At 44.7% G+C, this 22972-nt stretch overlaps 1 protein-coding gene across 1 annotated transcript in view; it reads right to left on the reverse strand.

Annotated features, from left to right (window-relative positions):
* LOC117720193 (O-acyltransferase like protein) overlaps positions 1-22972 on the reverse strand; it is a 50786-nt gene that overhangs the window by 17166 nt on the left and 10648 nt on the right. Inside the window, exons 2-8 of the mRNA XM_034518672.2 lie at positions 20995-21134; positions 18100-18178; positions 13941-14079; positions 11756-11973; positions 9103-9282; positions 8242-8344; positions 2920-3021 (exon numbers count right to left, since the gene is read on the reverse strand). Coding sequence (XP_034374563.1) covers positions 2920-3021; positions 8242-8344; positions 9103-9282; positions 11756-11973; positions 13941-14079; positions 18100-18178; positions 20995-21134 — 961 coding nt within the window. The remainder of the gene's footprint in view (positions 1-2919; positions 3022-8241; positions 8345-9102; positions 9283-11755; positions 11974-13940; positions 14080-18099; positions 18179-20994; positions 21135-22972) is intronic.

The following is a 22972-nucleotide window of genomic DNA, read 5'->3' on the forward strand; positions in this document are numbered from 1 at the left end:
CAAGGCTAGCCTTGAACTCCTGATCCCCCCCAGCTTCCACCTCCCGAGTGCTGAGGTTACAAGTGTGCCCTACTAAGCCCAGCTATCATTTTTCCTCTTGAGGGATAAATCCTAACTGAACAGGAACAATGAATTCTTGAATGTGAACATCCCAATGGTCATGGACATGACAGTTCTGTCCCTGAAGGACAAGGCCAGAATGTGGTTGGCACCACCCACCTCTGGTTTCCAAATGAGTTTTGGTTCAAGTTGGCCTGGTTCTCTTCCTCACTTTGACTCACATCCCCACTCTTCCAAAGTTCTCCGTCTCAACAATGCCACTGTATCGGGCCTGTTGCTCAGGTTGGGAAATCCAGCTGCCTTTGAGTTCCCTGACTCTGTCCCCGCTGCCAGTGGCCAGCCTGGGTTCCACACTTTATCTTTCCTGCACACACCATCACCCACCCCCACCCAGTGCCCTTGTTAACTCCCCACCCCAACACACACACACCTTGGCTCCCTTTGCCTGAAAAACATTTCTCCCATTTCCTGTATTTTCCTATTCCAAAACAGGCTTTTCAGGTTAACCTACCACACTTCCACTTCCCTTAGCCCACAACTAAGTTGCTTTGAACCTCTGGCCTGTGGGAGGAGCCCTGCGTTCCAACAAACCTCAGGCAAGATAGGTTGCTTCACCAAAGCCTCATACCCCAAAGATGAGGTTTCCCCCTGCATTTCCCCCTGCGTCTGGAGGAGGGCTGCACTGATAAAATTCAGAAGAAACCACAAAACCACATTGAAATGAAGCAGTGTAGGCTCACTCCTTGCTCCTCCTCCTCGTTCCTAACTTACAGGAAAAGCAGAAAAGGCTCAAGTAACAGCAAGAACAGTGAAGATGCTGCTGCTTGTACTTGCTGAGAGTACTGCCATTATGCACCTTTCCGAGCTCTTCATGGGCATCTTCCCATGATTCCTACAAAATTCCTACAGTGTGACGCTAGTTACATGCACATGCGCGCACCCATTTTGTTTTGTTTTGTTTTGTTTTGTTTTGTTTTTGAGACAGGGTCTCAAGTATCCCAGGCTGTCCTCAAGCTCTCTATGTAGCTGAAGATGACCTTGGACTTCCCAGTCCCCATGTCTCCTTTCCCTGAGTGCCAGGACTATAGGCATAAACTATCACACTAGATTTCCGTGGTGTTGGAGACAGAACCCAGGCCCTCAAGCATGTGGGGCAAGTTCTCTACCAACCAAGTTACATCCCCAGCCCCTCATTTCATTGCATAGATAAGAAAACCTAAATACAGAAAGTTTAACCTAGCTGGTGCATGGTTAAACTGGGACACAAGGCCAGCAATAGAATTATGGTATTGATTCCTGCCCACTCCATTTCCCCAGTCCTGAGAATAATTTTAACCATTTCATGACAATGTGATGTTTAGTTTTAATACCAACTTGCCACCAATTAGAGTCACTTAAGTAAGGAAGCCTTCACTCGGGAGTTGTCCTGACAGCCTTAGGTGGTATGGAAAAAGTTGCTCCAAATGTAGGTGGCTTCTTTGTGTAGCAGTCCAGACACAAAGGACCCGCCATCATTTGTCTTTTGCCTGCTTGGCCTTCCCTTTTGCTGCTGGGTTGATTCACCCTGTTGCTGCTGCTGCTGCTGCTGCTGCTGCTGCTGCTGCTGCTGCTGCTTCCTTCGCTGAGAGCAGAACCAACATTTTTAGGTTTCTGTCACAGACTAAGGGCCAGCAGCTCTCGGGGTCTCTACACCATTTGGGACTTCTGACACACAGCCCTGTGGACTGACAACTACCTGGTTCTCCTCCTCTTGGCCTCTCAGGAATAGGACAACTGTTGGTACTATTTGAATGAAAGCTAATTTAGTAAATTATTTTGATATGTGATATATGATATAGTTCGTTCATATATACATGGATATATATACATATATATGGATGTATGTATAGATACATGTACATATGTATATGTGTATATGCATATGTATATGTATAAGTGTATGTATGTATACATATACACACACACTATTGGTTCTGTTTCTCTAGGGAACCCTGACTATACAGAATGGTATAGCAAGATGGACTTAGAATAGGAATAATACTGGGAACTGGGTTCTGGCTCAGTACAGCCATGCCTGAGAAAGTGTGAAAATGGAAGAACTGAAGAGCAGAAGCTGAAGTGTCCTTTCCCTTTAATTCCACCTGTCTCATTACATCACTGTCATTCCAGCTATCTCATTACATCACTGCCATTCCACCTGTCTCATTACATCACTGCCATTCCAACTATATCATTACATCACTGCCATTCCAGCTATCGCATTACATCACTGCCATTCCAGCTATCTCATTACATCACTGCCATTCCAGCTATCTCATTACATCACTGCCATTCCAGCTATCTCATTACATCACTGCCATTCCAGCTATCACATTACATCACTGTCATCACTACTCTGTAATCTAAGCCAGTATCAGAAGTCTTCGGCTTCAACCAACTTCATATTGCTTAATAAAGAAACGTGGCCCAGACCTGTGCCTCACCCAGCACGGTTCCTTGCTGCCTGCTATTTTCATCATCACACTGGTACTCTGACTTCCAGGATCACTTGCAGCTATGTCAATTCCCCTGCAGAATATTGATCCCATAGAAACGGATGGGACATCTACGAAACACTACTTCCAGCCAGCTGAGAATGAGTTTGCTGGTGAAAGATGCCAGTTTTCATGACCTTTGCTATCACAGAAGTTAAACTGTTCTAAGCCAGCCAAATCCAAGCATACTTAAGGAAAGAAAACTGTTTCCTTCCGTTTATTTCCTGGGGAGGAGTGGGGGGAACCCCTTCCAGACAAGGTTAAACATTGAGAAATACCCATTTCATACCAATAACAATCTGAAAAATTACATAAATAAACCTACCTTGTAAAACGTTTCAGAAAGTATCTGAGAATGACTTTAGGGGTTATTCCTGCGCTGGTGTTCCCAGGCATCTTTAGAAATGACCTTGCACTTAACCAACCACTGAGAAAGAGAGAAGAGAAGCCACAGGAGTTAACAATAATACAGCTCGTCGGTGAGTTGCTGCAGCTGTGTCCGTCAGGACCGGTTAAGTGATGCTTCAGACAAGGTACCACTAAGTCTTAAAGCAGCGGACTTTGGACTTTGCTCTCTTAGTTTTTTATTTCACGTTGGTTCTGTTTTTCATAGCCTGTCGGCCCAGACTCAGTGTCTTCCTCACTATGAAGTAGTAACAAAATAATTTTATAATTGGGGGTTACCACAACATGAGGAACTGTGTGGATTAAGGATCACAGTGTTAGGGAGGTTGAGAGCCACTGACTTGGAAGATGGAGGGTCAGGAATATTTGGCTAACAATACCCATAGTTACTATGCTGTGCTCGCCCTTTCTCTCTGTGTGTGGGGGTCCCTCTCCCTCTCCCTCTCCCTCTCCCTCTCCCTCTCCCTCTCCCTCTCCCTCTCCCTCTCCCTCTCCCTCTCCCTCTCCCTCTCCCCTTCCCTCTCCCTTCTCCTTCTCCCTCTCCCTCTCCCTCTCCCTCTTCCCCTCCCCCATTCCCCCTTTCCCCCTCTCCCTCCCCTCATCCTGGTTATGTGGTTCATGCATGTTAGTATACAAGTATATCTGCCCATTACCGCTCATGCAGAAGTCAGGAGAAGGACACTGGTGTCTTCCTCTGTCACTACCCTCCTTATTGCCTTGAGAAGAGTCCCTCACTAGACTAGAAGCTCACTATTTTGGGTAGACTGGCTGGCTCATGAGCTCCCATCTCTGTCCCCACAAAGTTGGAATTCTAGGCACATGCAGCCGTGCCCCGATCTTTGCTTGTATGCTAGGGATCTGAACTCAACTCCTCACGCTTGCACACCAAACACTTTTCCCCACAGAGCCATCCCCACAGCCCTATTGGTGTATAAAGTAATGTTGTAAAGGACTCCCATTGCTATAGTACCAGACCATTTTCAAAATGCTTTCCCTAAAGAGATTGCTTTCAATTCTCCAACCATCCCCAACTACTTCTCAATAAAAATTTGTTGAGAAAATGAGAAAACAGATGGATGTTTGAATCCTACCAGGGAAAAAAAGGAGACATTAATATCCCTGATTTTCCAAACAGGGATAATAAGATTCAGATTACTAATGGTGCTGCCCAAGAGCACAGAATTCCAAACTAGGCAGTGGAGGCACAACACAACTTCCCAGCACTTGGGAGGCAGAGGCCAGTGGATCTCTGTGGGCTAGAGGCTGGTTTCCAGAGCTATTTCTTTTCTTTTTCTTTTTTTGTTTTGTTTTGTTTTTTGTTTTTTGAGATAGGGTTTCCTCTGTGTAGCCCTGGCTGTCCTGGAACTCACTCTGTAGACCAGGCTGGTCTCGAACTCAGAAATCTGCCTGTCTCTGCCTCCCAAGTGCTCGGAATAAAGGCGTGCGCCACCACCACCTGGCACCAGAGCTATTTCTAAGACAGCTAAGGCTACACAAACAGACCCTGTCTTGGGGAGGAAAAAAAGCATAAAATTCCAGTTTTGTTTCTTTGATTTTGAGACGTGGTCTCACATAGCTTCCTCAAACCCCTGATATAGCTGAAGATGACCTTGAACTCTCTTATTTATTTATTTATTTATTTATTTATTATATGTAAGTACAATGTAGCTGTCTTCAGTCAGATCCCATTACAAATGGTTGTGAGCCACCATGTGGTTGCTGGGATTTGAACTCAGGACCTCCAGAAGAACAGTCAGTGCTCTTAACTGCTGAGCCATCTCACCAGCCCCGACCTTGAACTCTTGATCCTCCCACCTCTGCTTCTCAAGTGCTGGGATTACAGGAAAATCCCAGAATTCTTATCTGTCACATTCTCATGGCTCGGCGGTGATCAGGTCTGTGAGTCCCTTGACCCTCTGGCATTTGGCCCCTGGTCCTCGTGGGAGCTCCTGTGAATGGTAAACGTGTTTCCTGTTGTACAGCAAGGATGTCTGTGTTGGGCCCTATTTGGAAGGCATCCTGGTGGGTTGGGAAATGCTTTAGATTTCCTTTGAAAAGAGTTGGATTCCTTATAATAGGGAGCAAATGCATAAAGCCGTCTAAATGAGTGCACTGGGAGCAGGAAGTGGGGCAGCCAGCTCTGATTCTGGCCTCCTCTTCATTGCAGGAAAGGATGAATCTGGGCCATCCTTTCTTCTCTGAGTGGCTGGCACTAGTGCCGGCCTTTGCTAAGCAGAGCCTGGGCCCTTGCTCTGTGTGTGGGAATGTATTCCTGATCCCACAAGGAAGGGGCGTTGAGAAGAGAGGAAACAGGCTGTGTGACCCAGAGTCCTGAATGGACTGCGGAAGGGAAAACTATGCCATTGTGTTTAGTGTGAAGCCAGCCCAGGAGGTGGGAAAAGATAACTGGGACCCTGCTTTTTCTGTGTAAGTATCAGCAATCAGATGGTTAAGACATGAGTCCCGTGAAACACACTGCAGGCTGAATACTCCTCATCCAAAATAGGTGGGCTCCAGTGTGCTTTAGCATTTGGGAATGCTTGCATACATTCAGTGAGGTGTTTGGAGTGAGACTCAAGACTAAGAGTTCACACACTGCTGTGTACATAGCCTGGAGATAATTGTAGAAAGTATTTTTTTTGGCACACCTGTGTTTTGTCTGGGACCTCTTACCTATAAAACTTCCCACCTGCAGTCTTTTGTTAGCACTTAAAAAGCTGTAGATTTTGAAGTAGCTCTGGGTTTCAGATTTCCAGGGATACTCAACTCGTGTTCAGAAGTTCTGATTCTGACCTTAATAGTAGGTAGGTGGATAAATTATTATTTTGTCTCTGGACCTTGAATTTATTATCTGCAAAAATGAGGCAGATACTCTATTATTCAATAGTAAATGTAGGAGATGGGGGGTGGGGTGGGGGTGGAGAGATGGCTCAGCAGTTAAAAGAACTAACTGTTCTTCCAGGTGACCCAGGTCTGATTTCCAGCTCCCACAAGGCAGCATACTGTCTGTAACTCCAGTTCTAGGGGATCTGATACTCTCTTCTGGCCTTTTCAGGCACAAAGTACACACATGGTCCATAACTATACATGCAGGCAAAACACCAATACATATAAAAATTTTTAAATAATTTTTAGTGTAGGGCTAGAGAGATGGCTCAGTGGTTAAGAGCACTGGCTGCTTGCCCAGAAAACCTGAATTCAATTCCCAGCACCCACAGGCCAGCTCATAACTGTCTGTAGCTTCAGTTCTAGGGAACTTGATATCCTCTTCTGGCCTGTCCACATGTGTGGTACACAGACATACATGCAAGCAAAAAATATACCCAGACACATAAAAATTAAGTAAATAAATAAAATGTGTGTGGTATATGTGTGTGTTGTATATAGTGTATGCTGTGTATGTGCTGTATGTTATGTGTGTGTGTTGTAAATATGATGTGTGTGTGGTATGTGTTTATATGCAGTGTGTGTATGTATGGTGTTTGGTATATATGTGTGTGGTGTATGTATGCATGTATGCATGTATATGTGTATGTGGTATGTGTGTGGTATGTGTGGTGTGTGTGTGTGTTTTGCAGGTACTCACAGGCCAGTATATTCAGCCCCTGTCTGGCTTCTAATATGAGTAGAGAAAATTCTAACTCAGACCATTACAGTTGTAGAACAAGCACTGTTACGTGATTTTTCTCCCAGTGAGACACACACACACACACCAGACAAGTGTCATATACAATGTAAATTTTAAGTGAAAGAATATGGGAACCATCTAAAGTAATAAAATAAAAACTGGAGGGTGAAAAGGCAGCCACAGGCTGAGACAAAACAGATAGAAATGTCTTCCTCCATCTCTGGTCCAGTGTCAGGGTGTGTGCACTGTCTTTGCCTTCCTGAGCTCCTGCTGTCTGAGCTTATCCTGTACCTTTTAGACCAGAGTGGTCACAGGAGCACCTGGAGCTCTTGTGACAACCCAGACTGCTGGTCTTACCCAAGAAAGGCTGACTCTGTGGAGGAGGCTGCAAGCCCACATCACCAGCAACCTTCCAGTAACAAGTGGCTCAGTCTCAACCAGCACGGACACAAAGATGGTGTCTCGCTCTGCTTGCGGTATTTACAGCCCTGGCCTGTGCCACCCAGTGGATCCTACATTACCGGGTGGCTCCTCATGCCATTTATCAAATTCTTAACAGTTTTAAGAATGTATGAAGTTAAAAATGAGATTAGGAAATGTTAGGTCGATCGTTTAAGGGAATATAACCCCGTGAACCTCACACTTGTTTTGTTTTGTTTTCTTACATTTTGCTGGAGTCAGAATTGGAAATTTTAGCATGAATCTACATCCAGAGCCTGAGAATCACTGAGATGGATGATTTTTAATAAATAAAAGCAACTTATGTGGGCTGTCGAGATGGCTTAGCAGAAGCCGGGTGGTGGTGGTGCACGCCTTTAATCCCAGCACTTGGGAGGCAGAGGCAGGCGGATTTTTGAGTTCGAGGCCAGCCTGATCTACAGAGTGAGTTCCAGGACAGCCAGGGCTACACAGAGAAACCCTGTCTCGAAACCCCCCCCCCCAAAAAAAAAAAAAAAAGATGGCTCAGCAGAGAGTGATACACTTGCTGCCAAGTCTGAGGGTCTGAGTTCAACCCTGGAACCCACACAGCAAAAAGAAAACTAACTCCTGCAAGCTGCCCTCTGACTGGCACACATGTCAGGACACACATACCCCAACATAATACACACACCAACATACATACATAAATACACACACACACATACATACATATATACATACATACTAAAGTGTAATGAAATGCTTTTCAAAATCAACTTTTTTAAAAGGCCCATTTCTCAACCTCTTCCTAACTCATCCACAAGACTGAAGCTACTGCACAGAGCACCCCTAACAACAGCACTCTCCAGATCACTGGTCCTCACCCTTCCAAAGGCTGCGACCCTTTAATACAGCTCCTCACGTCGTGGTGACCCCCAACTATAAAATCATTTTGTTGCTCCCTCACAACTGTGGTTTTGCTACTGTTATGAATCGTAATGTAAATAAATATCTGATATGCAGGACATCTGTTATGCAACCCCCGCCCCAAAGGGGCTGTGACCTACCGGGTTAAGATCTAGAAATAATAGAAGCCAATGGCCTTTTCTCAGGAAGGTGAGACTGACAACCCTCCCCTACACCCACACATCTTTTAACACGATACCAGCAGAGACTGCATTTCACCCTCATCACCTGATCAGGAAAAATGTATCCACCCCGAGATAGAACGGACCGCTCCGAGAGTAGAGGTACAGCGGGTTCTCGGGCACTCTGGCCTTCCATTCAAGCACATTATCTATAACAGATGTGTGAAAGGGCAATGTCTTTTAGTTTAGCTGAAGAAAACCAGTGGACTTCACTGTGAGAAAAAGCTAGAGGCATACTTTCAATGTCTGTTTGCACTGGGACAGCTGTAAGACCAACATCAGAGGTTGACTTATAGTGGGAATAAGGATGGCGCCCGAGACCCCTCTCTCAGGCAGTGTGCTTCTTTGTACTCTTACAATGCCCACAGCCCTCTGGGACTCTCACAGAGTTGGGCCAGGTGCCCATCACCTCAGAGGCTCCCTGTTACTACCCTCAGTGCCTGGCGTCTAATTCTGATTCACCTGCTTTGTCCTCCACTGAGAGATGAGCTGGTTACTGAGTGGCGGACATTGATTCATGGATGAGAGAATTCAGGGAGTAACAATGAGCAGTGGTCCAGAAATGGTTATTTACTGTGGATGCCCAGCATTTGGTTATACTTGCCTACTCTACAGGGAGGGGAGGTTACTTTCTGTCTTCCTTAATTGATGGAGGGAGCACACAATGGGCAAACATTACTGGGTACCTGATTTCTACCTAGGGGACTAGTAGTGAAAAGAGCTCCTGATTGCGTCCCTGGGAACCTTGGCATCCGAGGTCACATGCCATGGCAAATCTCAGCATGTCTCTAGAACAGAAGGAAGGAGACAGCTGTCAGGCTTCTATCCCATGGTCCACCACTAGCCCACTTAGAAGGAGATCTCTTTCCCATGGATGCTGGAGAGGATGTCCATCAGCTACCCATACCCAAAGATAGCCAAGCGGTCATCTGACTGGTGTGTCCTGAGATAATCCAGAGGAGACTCAGGACTCGGATCCCGTTCAGTGTCCGGCACGTGCCTCTCGGCAGCTCTTGGGGAAAGATGGCCAGCATGTTCTTCTGCCAAGAAAAGCACTGCAGAACTCCATCCACGGCTCCTAGAAACCCTGAAGGAGAGTGGAGCCATTACCAGTCCTCATGAAAGCCAGCCCCATCCACACACTACCTTAAAGTGAACCAAAACTCATGCAGAGACCTCGGACTCTGGCTCAAAACCTAGACTGCTCTTCTTAGGTTTCCACAGTTCCCTCAAGGTCTATTCCTGGGCTCTCATCCTTGGCCTTTGAACCTTGACTTTCCCTACCAGTGTTGACCTGACATTGGCGTGCCACAATGGCTTGTATGGCCCGAGTTCAGGCACCAGGGAGGCCAATCCCTGACCCCAGGTCTGCTTCACAGAGGTCAAGAAAAAGCAAAATATCTGTGACACCAGTGGATCTAGAACGTGAAAACAGCATCCCAGTGCTGTCTCCAGGACTCGCACTTTCTTCTGATATCTCCAGCATGCTTTCTCCCACCTTTACTCCCTTGTATTGCCTCTTAAAATAGCAAGTTTACTCAACAGGAAGCTACACTAAAACATACAAGAGTTATTGAGAGTCTAAAGAATCAAGAATCCAAATGCCCAGTTGGACTCCAGCCTTCTAAAAGATACATCGGTCTTACATGGCTTTGATTTCCAGCCAAACGTCAAAGTGGGAAGGGGGCAAAAAAAAAAAAAAAATCAATGAATACACCTTGATTTGTACTTCCTAACATCCAGGGACATACTTTGTCTCTGATGCTATTAAATACAAAAGAAAAAATTGCTATAGCAACCAAACACAGACCAGCCATTTTGAGACTACAGTAAATAGTATTCACAGCCAATAAAATGCATACAGATCGGAAGCAATCTCGGCTTGGAGGAGGAGTGTAAAGGTCCACACTGATGCCTGACACCTTATACACATATCGGCTTTAAGTGTGAGATGGGTCCCAGGCATGGGCCTCTGTGGTGCAGCCTGGCATTGTGGAAAGCAATGGAGATGTGATGCCTGTCACTTAAGCCTCTGGAACATAGCTCTGCCTGCTGCTTGCTTGATCAGAGCCTCCCAGCAAAAGAGCGTGGCACTGCTCTACTTCTCACCTCCCATTTGAACACAGAAACAAGCACATACTACTGCATCCAATCCCATCAGCTTATCCCGTATTGTCTCTTATTTTACATATGTGGAAGTTGAGGTTCACTTGACTCCCATCTCTACCATGATGAACTTGAACCTGTCTACAGGGCAGCCAGTTGCAGAGACAGATCTACAAATCCATCACAAGAGGTCACTGGAAGCTTCTGGAACCTGGGCAAGCCCAGCATTTCTGTATTCAGAATGTGATGGGGGATATAATACACCCAACAGAGAGAGCCACGTAGATACTGAAGGGCAGCAGGGGCTGACCCCGGCCACCAGCAGGTGATCTGCATCCCATTCTACGGAGAAACTGGTCCCCAGAACTCTAAGCCTGCCGAGCGCTCCTCAGAGTATCTCTGTCTTTGAGTTTTTGATGTTGAGGTTTCAAGTTACTGTCAATGCTGATTCTGTGTAAAATTCAAATAAGAGCAGAGAATAATCACTGCTATGCTTTCCACGTGGGACATAATCCTTGAAGCTACTTGATTACATATTCATATTTACCCTGCCAACTCCCTGAGATATTTAATTCTTTTTAAATCCCCCTTTTGAGTAAGAAAAGACAAATTTAAAGACCTGAGGGGAATTTATTACTCCTTGTGGATGAAAGACCTTTGCATAAACAGGCAATTTTTGAATGGTGTGCAGATGATAGGTAGGTAGGTAAGTAGACCGTAGATAGACATGTAGATAATAGATACCGATAAATAGATGTCAATATCAATCATGTTTTTCCCTTCTATATAGACAGGTGGAAATGAAGCTAATATTTTTCCTTTTCTTTTTTCTTTTTTTCTCTTCTCTTCTTTTCGATAGAATCACACTCCATAGCCCTAGCTGGCCTTCAAAACCACAGAAGATTCTTCTGCCTCTGCCTCTTAAATTTTAGGATCAAAGCGTGTGCCACCCTGATCCTTGAAACTAATATTTTTCATTTTTCACCAAAGCATAACACAGAAGGCTCCGCCGGGATCATCGTTTTGCTACGTTGGGTTGCCTTATCTATTTTCAACTCAGATACCCTGATTAGCTCTGCTTGTACATCCGCCCCCACCACTGGCTTCAGAGTTGTATACATATCTATAGTACTAAAAATAGCCATGATCATAGAATTTATTCCTAGGATGGTAATGACAGTGAACCCCTTAACTCTCTACTGGTCCGGGGTTTGGTCAGCACAAAAACACACTAGGTAACTGTATCCAACATAAAGCATCATTGTCAGTGCCTTCACCTTGCCTCGGCACCCAGATGGTGAACAAAGACTGAACTGTGAACAGTGACAATCTAGCCTCTGCTGACATTTAGAAGCTGCTGGGCACTCGCTAGAATCCAAGCTGGAGGAATTATTTTCCAACCCCGCACCTCTCCAAGTCACTTCTCTGGAGAAGTCTCAGTTTCAAAAGCTTACTTTTCCCTCTGCTCGGGGGTCCTGGAGGAGGGAGCTGAACTTGGCAACTGGTCCTGCTTCTTTGCCTGTTGCTCTCCATGTTTTGCAAAGGTAGACTCTCACAACTGGTAGGAGGAGTCCCATGTACAGATGATGTCTTGAGGCCCAAGCCCCAGTCCCTGGCCACCATATAAACAGTTCCAGCCACTGGGAGGACAAGGCCTAGCAAGGTGATGAACCTGCAGAAAGAAGACACCTGGCCAGGTCTTCACATAACACAAAGGATACAGAGAAAATGACCCCATGACAAACAAAACTATCAATTGGGACATGAACGTGTTCCCTGTAACCACAGCATGCTGGAGGCCAAATCAGGAGGTTCCTGGGTTCAATGATAGCTGACATCCATAGAAACACCCTGTCTCAAAAAAAAAAAGACCTGGGGCTGGAGAGATGGCTCAGTGGTTAAGAACACTGACTGCTGTTCCAGAGGCCCTGAGTTCAATTACCAGCCACCATATGGTGGCTCATAACCATCTGTAATGGGATCTGATGCTCTCCTCTGGTGTGTCTGAAGATAGCTGCAGTGTACTCATATACATTAAATAAATAAATAAATAAATAAATAAATAAATAAATAAGAAAAACATAACAAGAAAAACACCTAAAACGGACATGGGAAATACCCAATAGGGGCTGAGGAGATCATTCGTGGACTTAGAGCAGGAGGAGCCAGGTTCGGTTTTTCCCAGCATGCACCACGAGTGGCTCTGAACCTCCTGTAACTCCAGTTCCAGGTGATCTAATCTAACTAACACCCTCTCCTGACTTCCACGGGCACCTGCACACACGCTGCACACATAATCTCATGCGGGCGTGCACACACAAATTTAAAAATACATCTTAAAAAATTCCAAGAAAAAAAGTAACAGGGAAATCACAAAGGAAGAGATTAATGAATTTCACTCACTGTCAGCTTAGAAAATTATCATAATCATCACTTCTTAGCATTTGGCTAAGAGGGATTGAAAATTACTATAAACAAACAAACAAACAAAAAAGCCAAAACGCCGAGGAGAAAACATTTGTAGCAGTAAGTCTAAGACGAATAGCCCATACAAAAATGATGAGCTTTAAAAAAAAAAAAAAAACAAGAAAACCTCAACATATGCGTGTACACACACATGTACATGCACACGAGCACATGCACATATGCTCTCGAGACGACATGTGCACGCAAGCACACACACACACACACACACACACACACACACACACACGGAAGTAGAAATTATACAAAAGAAAAATAAAAGCAACAGGCAAATTCAGGAGGAAAAAAACGCTCCTCACCATTTTTTTTTTGTTTTTTGTTTTTTTAAGATGTAATTTAAACAAATGTATTCACCTATGGCATTTGGGTGGTATCCATAATGATGGCTCTTGATAGTGGTGAGGAGACAACCAAGCCCGTATGGACGTCCCCGCTAGAGTACTGTAAGCGAAAGGCCTCAGATATCAAGACCTAGAACTACACATCTATTTCACATGTGCTAAGAAGTGATGAAAATTCCAAAAGGCAAAGGGAGCAGCATCAGTGCAGTAGGCAGGAGAGAGGCCCTGCTTCCAACGGGAGAAAAGAATTTTCAGTTCAGGGATGGCTGAGATGGATGCACGTGCCGGTGGCCCTGGATCCCACTCAGGTTTGGCCATGGTGTGTCTTCCCTGGGTGCTTTCACATTTCCTTATTTAATGGTGACCTCCCTCCAAAGTCCATGGCTGGTTGCTTATGAACAATAGAACTTGATTTCTTATCATTCTGAAGAGTCCCCTAAAATCAGGTCACCAGCAGTATTTGGGTTTAGAAAGGACCAGTTTCCTGGTCGTTGGCACCTCCTGGTTGACCTGGCATGGTAGAAGGAAGGGCTGAGGAACCCCACTAGGTATCTTTAGGAGGACACTAATCTCATTTGTAAAGGTAGTGCATCATGGCCAGATTACCTACCCAAGGCCATCCCATCACCTTCAGGTTTAGGTTCCAATGTAGGAATATTGGGGAGACACAAACATTCAGATCACTGAACTTTGAGGCCAGACAGCACTGGCCATTCATCATCCAATGAGTTAAATTCAACACTAAACGTAGTGGGGAGAGAGGGTGATGACTCTGACATATCGCCCAGCTGGATGCCCAGACACCCATACTTACAGACACAGGAAAGCAAACATGTCCGGCCTCAAGGCCTCAGCAGCACATCTGGCCACGATTTCACAAGATGAGGAAGAGTCTTTTGTAAAGAGGGACAGGGAAGGTTCCAAGAATGAAGTGTTTCTGAACCTTAGAACATCTACAGAGAGAGAGAGAGAGAGAGAGAGAGAGAGAGAGAGACCATGTTATTGCTTCAGACTTTTCCAAGTGTATTCTTGTCATCCTCCACACAAAGCTGGTGTTTTAACACTCCTGGGCTCTCTCAGTCTGGCAATATTTTATAACTGTATCTGTACTGAACATGTATAGACTTTTCATCATTATGTTTTAAATGATATGACTATAGAATGACTATGCACACAGCCTAAGGGTATTATACATAAGCTAGAGATGATTGACAGCTCCCAGAAGGAGTCTGTAACACTATGCAAATACTATGAAATTTTATATAAAGACCTGAGCTTCTGTGGATTTCAGTCTCCTGGGGGAGGGGTCTTGGAACAGAGCTAGCATGAATACCAGACACCAAATTTATCTGCTTCATGAGTAATTGAAGGAAAAATAGGAAACAAAGATGCCAAAGAGGGTAGAGACATGTGTCCAGGATTAAACGTGAATACTGCTCTTCCAGAGGACCAGAGTTCAGTTCCCAGGGTTTGCATCAGACAGTGGACAACCTTCTCTAAGTCCAGCTCCAGGGAATCTGACACCCTTATTTGGCCTCCACAGGCACCTGCACTTGTGTGTGTGTGTGTGTGTGTGTGTGTGTGTGTGTACATTACAATAATGATGATGATGATGATGATAAATGCTTAAGACAAAAAGATGCTGAAAGCCACAGAACTAGGTGCATGGCCCAGGTAAAAATGGACCAGAGTCTTCTGCACCCTTAATTTGTTAATCTCTCGCATCCCTTCTGGCACACAGCCTTGGAGATGCTAAATCTAAAAAGGTGCTGGTACTGACTCAAGTCTATTTGTGAGCCAGTCCCTATAAGAGGGATAAAAATATGCAACAGAAAATGGGGCAAAATGATGGAAGCCAGCCACTCTGGGATAGGCACCATCCAAAACCGAAGCTCAGACACAGCAGCTTAGGGCTCCTGGTGAATCCATGTGTAAAGATCTTACCAGGGAGACTCGTGTGCTGTCTCAAATGGTAGCGAGCCTCAGGGTGACCCAGAGGCCTGTGAAGAGAGAACTATCTGGTCCCCTCCCTGGAGGCTTCAGAGCTGGAGATCTAGAAGTGATGTGGGATCTACGCTCTGCAATTTCCCAATACCACACTCAGAACCAGGACCTGGGCACTTCCCAGGCCTTGGCAAACATTGAGGACACATGGTTTCATATAACGGCGATACCAATTATTAACAGCCACAAATGCTATTCATTAAGTGCCTGCTAGACATGAGGCATGGTTCTGTCACTATTTGTAACTTTTGTCAACTTCTAAAAACTGTTCACCTCATCTTACACACAGGAGAAGTTGACTCAGATGAGTTCAACAAATTGAACATAGTGGTTAAGAATACAGCTTAAGCAGGGCAAGAGAGATGGCTGATGTAGAGAATACTGGATGGTTTTCCAGGGGACCCAGGTTCAATTCCCAGCAGCAGCATCAGGAAGAAGAAGGAGGAGGAGGAGGAAGAGGAGGAGGAGGAGGAGGAGGAGGAGGAGGAGGAGGAGGAGGAGGAGGAGGAGGAGGAGGAGGAGGAAAGAAGAAAGAGAAAGGAAGGAAGGGAGGGAAGGAGGGAGGAAGGAAGGAAAAAAAGAAAAAAAGATGCTGACATTGCCATAGCAACCAGTGACCAGAAAAATCTGCGGATGGTGATGAAACTGACCACCCAGAACAAACAGCCCCAGACAAGATTGTACCTTCTGCCTCTACCCTGATCATCAAAGTCCACAAGAATCCATGGGGACAGAAAGGACCAGAAAATAATAATAACATTGGAAATAACACTCTTGATGAGATTATCAACAGTGTCCTGAAGATGCCACACCAGTCTTTAGTCAAAGAACTTTCAGGAATTATGAAGAAGATCCTGGAGGCTAGAATGTGGATGGCTTCTACCCTTAGGACATCACAGATGACATCGGCATGGGTAATTAAGAAGCAGCAAGAGAAAATGTTTCAATAAAAAATTCTCTCTCTCTCTCTCTCTCTCTCTCTCTCTCTCTCTCTCTCTCTCTGATCACTGCTTTGATCATTCTGCAGTGGCTTGTCCAATGAGCAGCACCTGTGCCAACAGCAGCCACCTGGCATTACTGAGCTGCTTGCCCCACATCTGGAGAAAAGATATTAGCAACTCCATCAAAAAGCTTCAAGAAATAGCTGGCAAATCCTTTCCAGATGGAGAAATGTTCCCCTGGGCAAAGATGCTCCAATCTCAAGCCCTGCCTCTGTGTTAAAGCTGGAGAAAGCTGTGCAGTTCAGTACTGTCTTCCCCAGCAGTGCCCCAAATCAGCTCCACTCAACCTAGCCTGGGCCTGTTCTTCTGCTTTCCCAGAAAGCGCCTTCCTGTGTCTCTAAAAATATATCTTCAAGTATCTTTTTATCACCAGCAATGATGGCCAACATTTCACTCCATGGTCAGCTCTGGCTAGTCAGCTTAGTGTTAAACTAGAAAAATCATAGTAACTGATCAGTCTCTCTCTCTCTCTCTCTCTCTCTCTCTCTCTCTCTCTCTCTCTCTCTCTCGTTTTTTGGTTCTTTGTAGCCCTGGCTGTCCTGGAACTCACTCTGTAGACCAGGCTGGCCTCGAACTCAGAAATCCTGCCTGCCTCTGCCTCCCAAGTGCTGGGATTAAAGGCACCACTTTAATCTCACCACCACTGTCCGGCCTGATCAATCTCTTAAGCAAGACAACTTGTTAAACTTAGTTACTGACTTGAAATGCTAATTGAAAGTAGATGTACTCCTGTTTTTGTTTTTATAATATCCATCACTTACCTATAAAAAAAAAAAAATTTGACTTCAACCAGGGTTTCACAGATGCTGAGAAAGTGCTAGGCCGATGATGTAGGTCACCAGCCTTTTTTGATCCAAAAATGTTTTACTATGTAGCTTAGGTTATCCCCCAACTTGCTCTATAGCCCAGGCTGATCTCAGGCTTGTGATGCTCCTGCCCTATCTTCTGGAGTGCTCGGGTTGCAGGCATGTGACAACATACCTTGTGCTTGTTTGTTTGTGTTTTTTTTTTTGGGGGGGGGTGATTTACGTTTGTTTGTCTTTCAACAGCACATGTAATGCTAGGTTGGACAGATAATGTCCCCAAAGCTCTGAGTGTCATTATAAACTTAGAGGACAATTTAAAGTTATCAGGAATAGCTTTGAAGGAGAACGCTCAGTCACGAGCTGTCAGTTCTTTTTTAGATGACTAGAATTAATATTAATCACTAGTGATAAAAAAAAAAAAAAACAAGTCTTAGGCTTTAAAGCTCTTGCTTAGAAATTTTAAAAATACTTATAGAAGATCAAACCAGTTTCCATGGGCTAAAATGTATTCCTCTGCATGCCGAAGGTCAAGCGTGACTCTAAGGCAGTAGAAAGTGGGGGGCCCTGAACTTCAAAGCTCGTCAGTCTGTTGCTGCAGAGACAGGAGACTGAAACTCAGGGGAGATTAAATGATTTGCTCGGGATCACACAACTGGGAAGTGACAGCCAGCACCAAATGCAGGGCGCTCGGTGCTAATCCACCACAACCGATCGGCCTCACACCATTCAAGTTCCAAACGGCCTTCCCGGACCAACAGTTAGCAGGCACATAGGCAGAGCAGCAAACTCACCTTATGGAAAATGGACACCGCCCACTCCTGTCTCCAGGCCTAATGAGGCAGCTGTGGGGAGACTATTCAACTTTACGTCTTCATTACATCGAGATTCAGCAACTACCTCCTGGTTATTGTCTTTCTTTTCCCTTCCTGTCTTCTTCACTGTGGTCCCACCAGCTCTGTTCCCAACTTTCCTCCCCTCTGTTATTCTCAGTTAAGCTGATAAACCAAGATGAAGAGTTGGTGTGGTCCCAAAGGTCCTGGAAGTCCTGGAGGTCCTCATGGTCCTGAAGGCGCCACTTTGTTGACTCTAAGCAGTTGGGATTTTCAAACTTGATGCTGATACAGTTTGATTGTTTTTGTTTTTGTTTTTGTTTTTTACTTACCCAGCTGAGACATCATGGTCACGTCCTCTTCAGCACAAGAATCAGGGATACACACACCCACACTATAGTCTGTTCCATCCTGGGAAAGACAACGCCACAGCACCCTTTTAGGTTAGTGTTTGCAGTATGTATGCATGCTTACTCATGCATTTATCCATAGGCATGTATTTATTTATGTGTATGTGTGCATGATGTGTGTGTCTGTATGTGTATTTATTCTTTGTGTATGTATTCATGTGTGTATATGTATTCATATGTGTATTTATTCATGTGTGTTTATTCATGTTTGTGTGTGTGTTTATTTATTCTTGTATGTGTGTATTAATTCATGTGTGTATTTATGTATATATGTGTGATGTTTGTGTGTATTTATTTGTGTCTTTGCATGTATTTATTCTTGTGTGTGTATTTATTCACGTGTGTGTTTACTCATGTGTGTGTCTGTTTATTCGTGTGTGTGTGTGTGTGTGTGTGTGTGTGTAGATCAGATATCCACACAGATCTTTCCCCCAACATTCTTCACCTTATTTATTTATTTATTTATTTAGCTCCTGGACACTAAAGCTCACTGATTTCAGCTAGAGCAGCTGGCCAGTGACATCACGGGACCTGTTTGTCTCTGACACAGCAACCACACACATGCATACATACCACCCAGAAGCTGGAGTTATAGACCCCACCCAGTCTTTACATGGGTGCTGGGGAATCTACCCAGGGTCGTCACACTTCTAAAGCAGTCACTGCACCCAGTGAGTCATCTCCCCAGCTCCTCCTTTTTGCTTTCTGAGGCAGGGTCTCGTGTAATTCAAGAAAGTCTCGGTTTCCTAATCCTCCTGCCTCCGTCTCCCCAGTGCCAGGATTAGAGTCATGAGCTACCACAAGCATGGTTATTTCTAAGGAAGACTATCACTATCCTAGCGCGTAGCAGGCAGTTGGGAAGAGTGACATAAGGAAATGTGCTGAGAGACAAAAAGGTTTCTGACTTCTCACAGCACAGTCTTGCCTTCCAGGACCTTCCAGGCAAATGCAGAGTATCAGATTCACCTAAGGAAGTAAGAAGCTCTGGATAATTCACCACAGCGTGTTCCTTCCTCCTCCAGGTGAAAGGTCATAAAAACCTCCTCCTCTAAAATCATTAAAGAGTTATCGACATGTAATTTCTGAGTCACGATACACATATGTAAAGTAAGAGATTTTATTTTATTTTGTAAAAATCAAGTCAATAACTAGAATGCCCTTCTTAATAAAGATAAGCCAGATCATAAATACACATTTCTGAGCCAGTTCTTCCTATTACACAATGGACATGATTGCGTAGGACTGAACTTTAGCTCTGATATCAAAACCATTCATCTGAAAATGACCCTTACACAGTCATCCTGACCAGAGGCTCGGAAACAACATCCCTGCCTGCGTGGCTCATCACTGTAAGGGTCTTTGAGCACTGGGAACAGAGAGATCCTGTTTCCTGTCACTTCAGACCATGGCTTCTAACTAGACAGCAATGTAATTTTATTTCAGCCGTGCGTGACACATGTAAAACCTAGTTTGTATTTAATGAGAGGTTGAGTGATATCTATCTAGGCTTCTATCTGAACCGTAAAGGATTAAAACAAGTCAACTACAATCAGTGGGCTATTAAAAACATATTTTTAATTAAGGACACCATGTTGGGTGAGAGTGGGGATGGGAGGTGGATCTGAGAATAGTTAGGGAGGTGATGGGGGTGATGAAGATCAAAATATAGTATATGAGTATATGAGTGTATGAAATTCTCAAAAAACAATAAAAATATTATATTCTCCTAATAAGACTGAATGAGCCCTAAAATGATAGTCAGCTTTATTACTAAGTATCCATGAACTGTAGCTCATCTGCTTGGATAGCCTCAAATTCATATATAGAGCTCTGTTTCTGGGGCCAGAGCAATGGATAACTAGATCCCAGATTCCAGGTACTGCTCCAGAAATTGATGCAGTCAGACTGCCCTGGTTTGATCCATGCTTCTCCAAGTAATGACTAAGTAGAAAGGAATTGAAGTTGGAACTTATTGGCAGGAGATAGTCAGAGATCTGAATGCCCAAATAAAGCAGCATCCCCCCTAAACCCCAACAGAGTGGACTGAGATGGGCAATGATCCCCAAGAATATGTATGGAAGATTGTTGTTCAAATTGCTGCCCACTGTTGACCTTGGATCACACACTTGAAGGTCTACCAGGAGGTCTTTCCATACAGTGTGGAGGGAGGATTATCTGAACAGCCTTCATGGTCTGTGACAAGTGCCTCTTAGGATGTCATTCACTCTAGAGAGGCTGAGCAAGCTCCCACCAACTATTTAAAATCAAGTTTTAGCTGGGCATGGCAGTGTGCACCTAAAACCCCAACAATTGGAAGGGAGAGTCTAGAGCACTCTCTTCCTGACCCATGGGGTCACGACCCCTTTGAGAGGATTGAACAACCCTTTCACTGGGGGTCAGATATCAGATATCTTGCATGTCAGATATTGACATTATGATTCGTAACAGTGGCAAAGTTAGAGTTATGAAGTAGCAACGAAAATAATTTTATGCTTTGGGGTCACCACAGCATGAGGAACTGGATTGAAGGGTCACAGCGCTAGGAAGGTTGAGGACCACTGGCCTAGAGGATCAAGAGCACACAGTTCAAAGTAAGGGCTTCACGGCAAGCTCCAAGTCCTCATTTCCTATATAGTGAGCCCTTATCTCAGAAGCAGAAGAATCCACTAAAATCTAGTTGTTGCTTCCTGTGAGACAGACCTCTTAACAGTTTCTCTTTGTGGTTTCAGTTAGGGAATGCAGTTGATGGAGTACTATGGTGTGTCTCTTACAATCTCGTCCTTTTGAGCGCAAACACACGAACGTCCCTCCACTCACCTGCCAGATGTGAAGCTTGCAGTACCGCCCCCGGAAACTCCCCTTGGGGCTCTGGGTGGAAAGGCACTCGCTGTAGGATCCCAGCCTGTCCACGTTGCCGTTAAGAATGTTGCTTCCAAGCTTTCCCACCGAGTCGTACACTGAATGCCAAAGCAGAAGTGTGAAGAATTAGTTTCCCTAGGCTACGCTACTTACAAATGAATTACGAGGACGTGCGTTTGAATCCCCAAAGTGCACTTAAAATGCTTAGCACGGGAGCTTGTACCTGTAACTATGTGGGTGGGTTTCTATAGAAGCCAGAGGAAGGCTTTGGATTCCCCTGAAGCTGGAGTTACGGGCAGTTGTAAGCTGCCTGGCATAGGTGCCGGGAATGGAATTCTGGTTCTTTTTTTCTTTTCTTTTTTCTTTCTTTTTTTTTTTTCGAGACTGGGTTTCTCTGTGTAGCCCTGGCTGTCCTGGAACTCACTCTGTAGACCAGGCTGGCCTCAAACTCAGAAATCCGCCTGCCTCTGCCTCCCAAGTGCTGGGATTAAAGGCGTGCGCCACCACCGCCCGGCCGGAATTCTGGTTCTTTGAAGGGCTGCAAGCGTTCTTAACCCCTGAGCCATCTCTAGGCTCTTCTTATTGTTCTTGATGTTCTTAATTTCAGCTCTGTCCAGGCACACTGGTGTAGATTTCTTTTACCTATCAGGTTCGCTGTTTCCTGAGCCTCTTCCCTCCCGGAGAAAGCATGACTACTATTTGCTCAAACATTCTTTTCTTTCCTTTGCTATATATAGTTCTGTTTCTGGGTCCGGTTATCATCCCAGGGTACCATTTTAATCCCACGTCTCTGTGTTCTTCCTTTCCTTTCTTCACTTTCCAGCCATTCATCCTTTCCTGCTCTATTTGAGAGGGCTATGAATTGAGCTAGTCCTCCAAATTTTCATCTCTATCCATCTTAATATTTACTCTCTGTGTTGTGTTTTGATATCAACTGCAGTATTTTTGTCTGTCTCTACTATCTTTTTTTAAATATAGATTTATTTATGTTCTATACAAGAGTACACTATTGCTGTACACTATTCAGACACACCAGAAGAGGGCATCGGAGGGCATCAGATCCCGTTATGGATTCACATGGATTCCCATGTGGTTGCTGGGAATTGAACTCAGGACTAATGGAAGAGCAGTCAGTGCTCTTAACCGCTGAGCCATCTCTCTAGCCCTCTCTTTACTATTTTAACAGTTCTTGACTTTTCACATACATGTGAATGCATGCTCTGTATTACAATATTCTCTCCTCGCTGTGATCATGCTTATTTGCTTATTTTGAATTCCTTGGCAGCCCACTGGCTCCTGTGATCCAGTTCATGTAGCACAGGAATTCACTGAGCTTCTCACTCTCTGTGCTGTGGTCTGCGCATGCTTCTTCCCTTTGTCTGTTGAGTACAGTAGAGATGTGTGAAGCCCAGGCCCGGAGCGGACCTGTTCCCTTAGGATTTTAAGGACTGTGAAGACAAAAGATTCTAACTGTCCTTGAAGGAATGGGAGTACAGCAGAGAGACATTTGTGGAGCTGGAGAGATGGCTCCTTGGTAAAGAGCACTGGCTGCTCTTCCAGAGGACCCAGGTTCGATTCCCTGCACCCACATGGCAGCTTGAAACTCCAGTTGGAGTCCTCTTCTGGCCTCTTCTTGCAATGCATGTATGTAGTACACAGACATGCAGGCAAAACACCCATAAACATATATATGTATATGTATATGTATATGTATATGTATACATAGCCTTCTCACATGTGATACTATCTCTAAAATATTAAAAGAGACACTTGTGACTTGTCCCCCCCCTTCAGCTATCAGACTATTGAGACAATGAACCTCAAGAAATTAGACCTTTCCCAGGAATCTCATTCAGGAAGATGGAAAAGGCTGGGGCCAGAAGAGGTGCTTGCTCCTGGAAAGAGATTAAACATCGATGACAATTTGTTAGCCCAC

Source organism: Arvicanthis niloticus, chromosome 14 (assembly GCF_011762505.2).
Source record: "Arvicanthis niloticus isolate mArvNil1 chromosome 14, mArvNil1.pat.X, whole genome shotgun sequence".
In the NCBI taxonomy this organism is placed as follows: Eukaryota; Metazoa; Chordata; class Mammalia; order Rodentia; family Muridae; genus Arvicanthis; species Arvicanthis niloticus.